This window comes from Orycteropus afer, unplaced genomic scaffold (assembly GCF_000298275.1).
Source record: "Orycteropus afer afer isolate SDZICR_OR568_19922 unplaced genomic scaffold, OryAfe1.0 scaffold00176, whole genome shotgun sequence".
In the NCBI taxonomy this organism is placed as follows: domain Eukaryota; kingdom Metazoa; phylum Chordata; class Mammalia; order Tubulidentata; family Orycteropodidae; genus Orycteropus; species Orycteropus afer.
Window position 1 is genome coordinate 186,622 of NW_006921763.1, and position 8,132 is coordinate 194,753.

At 39.4% G+C, this 8,132-nt stretch overlaps 1 protein-coding gene across 1 annotated transcript in view; it reads left to right on the forward strand.

The window, feature by feature from the left end:
- The window catches only part of WDR19 (WD repeat domain 19), a 190,435-nt gene that overhangs the window by 108,439 nt on the left and 73,864 nt on the right, over positions 1-8,132 (forward strand). Inside the window, exons 18-19 of the mRNA XM_007947169.2 lie at positions 6,122-6,281; positions 6,473-6,583. Of these exons, the coding sequence (XP_007945360.2) occupies positions 6,122-6,281; positions 6,473-6,583 (271 nt within the window). The remainder of the gene's footprint in view (positions 1-6,121; positions 6,282-6,472; positions 6,584-8,132) is intronic.

Genomic DNA, 8,132 nt, shown 5'->3' on the forward strand with positions numbered 1-8,132 from the left:
TGCGGGATCGGGCAGTGTTTCATTCTGCTGTGCATGGGGTCGCTATGAGTCGGAAACGACTCGACGGCACTTAACAACAACAACAACAACAACCTATATATCAAAAGATCACAGCCTTCAAAACCTTTAGAGTGCAATTCTACTCTGTTGCATGGCAGGTTTGGAGCAGCCTGAGGTGGGGCCGGGAAGGAAGTGAGGTGGGGCCGGGAAGGAAGTGAGGCGGGGTGGCAGGTTTGGAGTAGCTGAGGGTGACCAGGAAGTGAGCAGAGCAGTTTGGAACAACTAAGGGAAATGAACTTGTCTGTCAGTTTGTTGTACTGTGGTGATTACTAAGACAGACTCGAAAGAAGGAAGAGGCCATATACTTCTCAAAGAATTGGCCAGTGAAAACCTTATGAATAGCAGTGAAACACTGTATGATATATTACTGGGAAACTTTATGAATAGCCCTGAAACATTGTCCAAAATATGCCAGAAAATGAGCCCTTCAGGTCAGAAGGCACTCAAAATGTAACTAGGTAAGAGCTGCCTCCTCAGAGTAGAGCCAACCCTAATGATGTGGATAGAGTAAAGCATTCAGGACCTCCGTTTGCTGATGTGGCATGACTCAAGATGAGAAGAAATAGCTGCAAACATCCATTAATAATCGGAGCATGGAATGTACAAAATATGAATCTAGGAAAATTGGAAGTTGTCAAAAATTAAAAGGAGCACATAAAGATCAATATTCTAGTCATTAGTGAGCTGAAATGGCCTGGTTTTGGCCATTTTGAATCAGACAACCATATGATTTACTATGCCGGGAATAACAAATTGAAGAGGGATGACATGGCATTCATCATCACAAAGAATGTTTCAGGATCTATCCTGAAGCACAGTGCTGTCCGTGATAGAATAATATCCATACACCTACAAGAAAGGTCAGTTAATACTACAATTATTCAAATTTACGCACCAACCAGCAAAGCCAAAGATGAAGAAATTGAAGATTTTTACCAACTTCTGCAGTCTGAAATTGACCAAACATGCAATCAAGATGTGTTGATTATCACTGGTGATTAGAATGCAAAAGTTGGAAACAGAAGAATCACTGATAGTTGGAAAATATGGCTTTGGTGATAGAAATAATGCTGGAGATAACATGATGGAATTTTGCAAGACCAACAGCTTATTCATTGCAAATACCTGCGTTCAACAACACCAACAACAGCTATACACATGGACTTCACCAGATAGAGTACACAGAATTCAGATTAACTACATATGTGGCAAGGAGCTCTAGTAGCATAGCGCCTAAGGCACTTAACTGCTAGCCAGAGACTGACAGTTCAAACCCACCACCCACTCCTTGGAAGGAAGGTTGGGCAATCTACTTCCATAGTCATACCACCTTGAAAACCCAAGGAGGGGTCGCTGTGAGTCGCGTCCAACTCGATGGCACATAACAACAACAACATCTGTGGCAAGAGGCAATGGAGAAGCTCAATATCTTCAGCCAGAACAAGGCCAGGAGCTGATCGCAGAACAGACCATCAATTGCTCATATGAAAGTTGAAGTTGAAGCTGAAGACAATTAAAAGAATTCCATGAGAGCCAAAACGTGGCCTTGATTCTATCCCTACTGAATTTGCAGACCATCAGAAGAGTAGATTTGATGCATTGAACACCAGCGACTGAAACACAGAAGAATTGTGGGACTGAAAACCAAGAACATCACCCATGAAAAAGCAAAATGTCATTTAAAAGACAGGAAAGGAAGAAAAGACCAAAATGGATGTCAGAAGAGACTCTGAAACTTGCCTTTGAACGGAGAGTAGCTAAAGCAAATGGAAGAAATAATAAGAGCTGAACAGAAGATTTCAAAGAGCAGCTCAAGAAGACAGTCAATTATTATAATGAAATGTGCAAAGACCTGGACTTAGAAAACCAAAAGGGAAGGACACACTCAGCATTTATCACTCTGAAAGAACTGAAGAGGAAATTTAAGATTCTATGGGCAGTGTATTGAATGATGCAGGAAACAGCAAAAGAAGATGGAAGGAATACACAGAGTCACTGTACCAAAAAGAACTGGTCGATGTTCATCCATTTCAGGAGGAGGCATATGATCAAGAATCAATGGTATTGAAGGAAGAAGTTGAAGTTGCACTGAAGGAATTGGCTAAGAACAAGGCTCCAGGAATCGACAGAATACCTGTTGAGATGTTTCAACAAACAGATCCCACACTGGAGGCACTTACTCAGCTATGCCAAGAGATTTGGAAGATAGCTACCTGGCTAACTGACTGGAAAAGATCCATATTTGTAGCCATTCCAAAGAAAGATGATCCCGCAGAATGTGGAAGTTATTGAACAATATCATTAATATCACACACAAGTAAAATCTTGTTGAAGATGTTGTTAGGTACCATCGAATAGTGACCCTATGCACAGCAGAACGAAACACTGCACAGTCCTGTGCCAGCTCCATGATCCTTGCTATCCTTGAGCCCATTGCTGCAGCCACTGTGTCAATCCATCTCATTGAGGGCCTTCCCCTCTTCCATTGACCCTCCACCTTACCAAACATGGCATCCTTCTCCAGGGAATGCCCCTTCTGATAACATGACCAAAGTAGGTGAGATGAAGTGTGGCCATTCTCACTTCCAAGGAGCATTCTGGCTTTACTTCCTCCAGGAGAGACTGTTCTTTTAGCAGTCCACAGTACTTTCGGCATTCTTCACCAACGCCACAAGTCAAAAGCATCAATTTTTCAGCCTGCCTTATTCATTGTCCAGCTCTCACATGCATATGAGTGAATTGAAAATATCATGGCTTGTGTCAGGCACACCTTAGTCCTCAAGGAGACATCTTTGCCCCTCAGCACTTGAAAGAGGTCCTTTGCAGCCGACTTGCCCAGTGCTATACATCATCTGATGTCCTGACTGCTGCTTCCATTGGTGTCAATTGTAGAATTAAGCAATGTGAAGTCTTTGACAACTTCACTCTTTTCTCCATTCATTGTGATGCTGCTTATAGGTCCAGTTGTGAGGATTTTTGTTTTCTTTATATTGAGATGTAATCCATACTGCAGACTGTATTCCTCAGTCTTCATCAGTAAGTGCTTCAAGTCATCCTCACTTTCAGCGAGCAAAATTGTGTCGTCAGTGTATCGCAGGTTGCTAATGATTCTTCCTCCAATCTTGATGCCACATTCTTCTTCGTATAGTCCACCTTCTCAGATTTTTTGTTCAGCATATAGATTGAATAAATATGGTGAAAGGATACAACCCTGACACACTCCCTTCTTGATTTTAAACCATGCAATTTCCCCTTGTTTTGTTCAAATGACAGTCTCCTGGTCTATGTACAGGTTCCTCATGAGTACAATTAAGTGTTGTGGAATTCCCATTCTTCTCAATGTTGAGGATAATTCAGCAGTATACTGACAGAGAACTTCCAGAAATGCAAGCTGGATTCAGAAGAGGACGTGGAATTAGGCATATCACTGTGGATGTCAGATGGATCTTGGCAGAAAGCAAAGAATACCAGTAAGATGTTTACTTGTGTTTTATTGCCTATGCAAATGGATTCAATTGTGTGGATCATAACAAATTATGGATAACATTCATGAGAATAGGAATTCCAAAGCACTTGATTGTGTTCATGAGCAACCTGTACACAGACCAGGAGACTGCTGTTTGAACAGAACAAGGGAATACTGAATGGTTTAAAATCGGGAAGGGAATGTGTCAGGATTATATTCTTTCACCATACTTATTCAATCTGAATGCTGAGCAAATAATCCAAGAAGCTTGACTCTATGAAGAGGAACATGGCTTCAGGATTGGAGGAAGACTCATTAACAACCTGCAGTATGCAGACGACACAAACTTTTCTTGCTGAAAGTGAGGATGACTTGAAGCACTTAATGTTGAAGATTAAAGACTACAGTATGCAGTACAGATTACACCTCAGTATAAAGAAGACAAAAATCCACACAACTGGACCGATAAGCAGCATCATGATAAATAGAGAAAAGATTGAAATTGTGAAAGACTTCAAATTCATATTACTTGGTTCTACAATCAACAGAAGCAGCAGTCAAGACATCAGGGGTCGTTTTGCCTTGGGCAAATCTGCTGCAAAAGCCCTCTTTCAAGTTCTGAAGAGCAAAGATGTCTCCTTGAAGACTAAGTTGCACCTAACCCAAGCCATGGTAGTTTCAATTGCCTCATCCATGTGAGAGCTGGACAATTAATAAGGAAGACCGAAGAAGAGTTGATGCTTTTGAGTTGTGGTGTTGGCAAAGAATACTGAAAGTACCATGGACTGCTAAAAGAACTAACAAATCTGTCCTGGAGGAAGTACAGCTGGAATGCTCCTTGGAAATGAGAATGGCCGGACTTCGTCCCACCTACTTTGGTCATGTTGTCAGAAGGGACCATTCTCTGGAGAAGGATATCATGCTTGGTAAAGTGGTGGGTCAATTGAAAAGGGTAAGGCCCTCGGCGAGGTGGATTGACACGGTGGCTGAAACAACGCGCTCAGGTATAACAAGGATCATGAGGCTGACATAGCACTGGGCAGTGTTTCATTTTGTTGCACATAAGGTCACTATGAGTGGGAGACAACTCAACGGCACCTAACAACAGCAACAACCTATGTAGCCCATGTATGAATGTTTATTATCACTGATAATGCAGTATTGTATATGTGAAAGTGTATATCTTTGTTGTCTGTACCTCTTGTGCACCTTTCTGTGTCTTTCTTTTCCTTAGTGTTGTGTTGGTCACTGACTTTTGATTGTCTTTCCCTTCACCCAAATCAATACTTGTCTCTTACCTCTCTAGCAATTTTCCCTCCCCTTTCTTCTTCCCTGGTAACCAACAGAGAAAGTTTCCCTGCAGGTATAAGCCTTTCCTTGACTTTTTACAATAGTAAAAAGTCCTCCTGTGATTGACTTACTTCACTCAGCATAATGTCCTCAAAGTTCATCTACGTTATAAGGTTCATCTGTGTTCATCTACACCTTATAATGGGTTCTACGTTATTCTTTACTGTTGCATAGTATTCCATTCTGTGTACATACTGTAGTTTGGTTATCCATTCCTCTGTTGATGGGCACTTAGCTTGTTTCCATATCTTTGCTGTTGTGAATAGTGTTGTGATGGACATGAGTATGCATGTATCTATTCATGTCCTGGCTCTCACTTCTTTAGGCTGTATACCTAGTAATGGGATTGCTGGGTCAAATGGTATTTCTATTCCAACTTTTTAAGGAATTGCCATCCTATTTTTCCACAGTGGTTATATCATTTTACCATTCCACAAGGAGTGTATGAGAGTCCCAATCTCTTCACATCCTGGCCAGCATTTGTTATTTCCTGTCTTGTTGAATTTTGCTATTATTGCTGGGGTGAGATGGTGTCTCATTGTTGTTTTGACTTGCATCTCTCTAGTGGGTAATAATCATGAACATCTCTCCATGTATTTGTTAGCCACCTGAATATCTTCTTTAGTGAAGTGCTTGTGTTTTGCCCATTTTTGAATTACGTTGTTTTGTCTTTTTGATGTTGAGGTGTTGGAGTTTCTCTAAATTTTAGAGATAAGTCCCTTGTCTGATACGTAGTTGCTGAATATTTTTTCCCAGTTTGTAGGTTCTCTTTTTGCTCTTTTGGAGAAGTCTTTTTATGCACATAAGATTTAATTTGTAGAAGGCTCTAGTCATCTACTTTGTCTTCTGCTGTGTGTGCATTTTGGGTTATGCTTGATAGTCTATTAATGCCATATATTAGGGCCCCTAAGTTTACCCCTATTTTTTTCTTTGATGAACTTTATAGTTTTATGTTTAAGTCTTTGACCCATCTGGAGTTCATTTTTGTGTGTGGTGTGAGGTATGGATCTTGTTTCATCTTTCTGCAAATGAATATACAGTTTTGCTAGCATCACTTATTAAAGAGATTATCTTTTCCCCATTTAATGGATTTTGGCCCTTTGTCAAAAAGATCAGCTGACCATAGGTAGATGAGATTAAGAAATATTTTGCAAAATTTGTTTAAGGCATGATATTATATGTTATCTAAAATTTGCCTAATGTGTGGCAATCAAAACTCTCTGATTGAGCTTATTTACTTTATAGGTTTTCCGATGCTTGGGAAATGTGTAAGATTCTGAATGATCTTGCTGCCTGGAATGAGCTGGCCAGAGCTTGTCTCCATCACATGGATGTGGAGTTTGCTATCCGTGTTTACCGGGCAATTGGAAATGTTGGCTTAGTGATGTCCTTGGAACAAATAAAGGTAAAGAGCATTTGATGAGAATTACCAGAGAAGATTTAAATGCTGTTTATTCAAATATTTCACATTTCTATGGTTAATCTTACCTAACTTATACACAGATGAATTGGTAGAACATTTCCATTTCCTGCTGAACAGTATTTTAAAAATTAAACCTTTGTATTTCTTTGTATCGAAAATGCTTTTATTTTTAGGGGATAGAAGACCACAACCTTTTGGCAGGACATCTTGCCATGTTTACTAATGATTTCAACCTGGCTCAGGACCTGTACCTGGCATCCAGCTGTCCTATTGCTGCCCTGGAGGTATGGTAGCAAATAAAGATGGGAGGAAGAACATGCAAAGGGGACCACAGTTTTGTGTAGTTAAAGTTTCTCAGCATCAGACTCCACATGGCTCTCTGACCACTGCCTCCCCCCATGCCCGAACTTTTCAGCTTTAAGGTTCCGTGAATACTAATTGACTTCAAAGATTTGATTTTCATTCTATATTCTGTGGAGGCATAAAAGTCATGGTATTGTAATATTACCAGATAAATTAAAATCTAAATGTTTCCAGAGAGAACAGATTTTTTTTAACTAACAAAGATGTATAAAAATAGCCAACATTTATTGAGTGCAGCAATGAGTTTGATTTTTTTGGTTAGGCACTGTTCTAAGCATTTGACATATATTAATGCCTTTAACCCTCACAATGTTCCTATGAGAAAGTTCTGTTTTCAGGATGGGGAAACTGAGGCACATTTATCCTTTATGTATGTGAAATTCTCTTGTGTTTTAAGAAATGGGCTAAGGACTGGTATGCCATCATTAGTTTTTCCAGAGGTGAGTGCTGTAGGAAAGGGAGCAGGACAGAGTGAAGGATTCAGTTCAAGGGCAGGAAAGAAAGATGTGGCAATAGACTTTAGAGTCAGACACAGCTGGGTTCAAATCCCAGCTCTTTGTAACCGTGGACAAGTTATTTAACTCTCCTAAGTCCTAGAACCACTTCTTTGAAGTGGGGATAACAGTATCTACTCTACAGGATTGTTACAGAGATTTAATTCAGTTAATGTTTGCTTTATATATTTTGGAGCTCTTTCATTGGGTGCATAGACGTTTATCATGGTAATGTCCTCTTGGTCAAGTTGACCCTTTTAACATCATTTAGTGCCCTTCTTTTTCCTTTATGCTAGTTTTCACCTTAAAGTCTATTTTATCAGAAATATATATTGCCACTCCTGCTCTGTTTTGGTTGCCCTCAGCTTGATATATTTTTTTCCACCCTTTGGTTTTTAATTTGTTTTTATCATTGTGTCTAAGGTGGGTCTCTTGTAGGCAACATATTGGTGAGTCTTCTTTTCTTATTCAGTCTACTACTCTCTTTCTCTTGACTCATGCATTTAGTCCATTCACATTGAGTGTAATTAGTGATAGGTAAGACTTTATTGCTGTCATTCTGTTTAGTTTTTTTGTTGTGTTGTTGGTGATTTCTCTGTTCCAAATATTTTTCTGTGCTGAGTTCATTTTGTTATCAAGTGTTTTTTCTCTTTTCTTCATTTTTGTTTGTTTTTGTGTTTACTAACCCTTTGTGATTTTTTTTCTTAGTTTGGTTAGAAAGATTGTTAATTTTTATTTCCCTAAATTTGGAACAATCTGTTCTATAAAGACATTGTCCTGTCTTTCTCTCCATTTCAAAGTTTAGTAATTAAAACTTTTATTCCCTCTATTTGCTTTGTTGCTGATGTCATTTGCAGATTAACTCCCCTATTTCTCTCTGTACATTTTTTTTTTTTTTTTGAGCTTATTTTGAGAATCTTTTTCTGGTTTGTTTTCTAGGTGGTGGGGTCAAGTGTTTTAATTTGTTGTTCTTTGT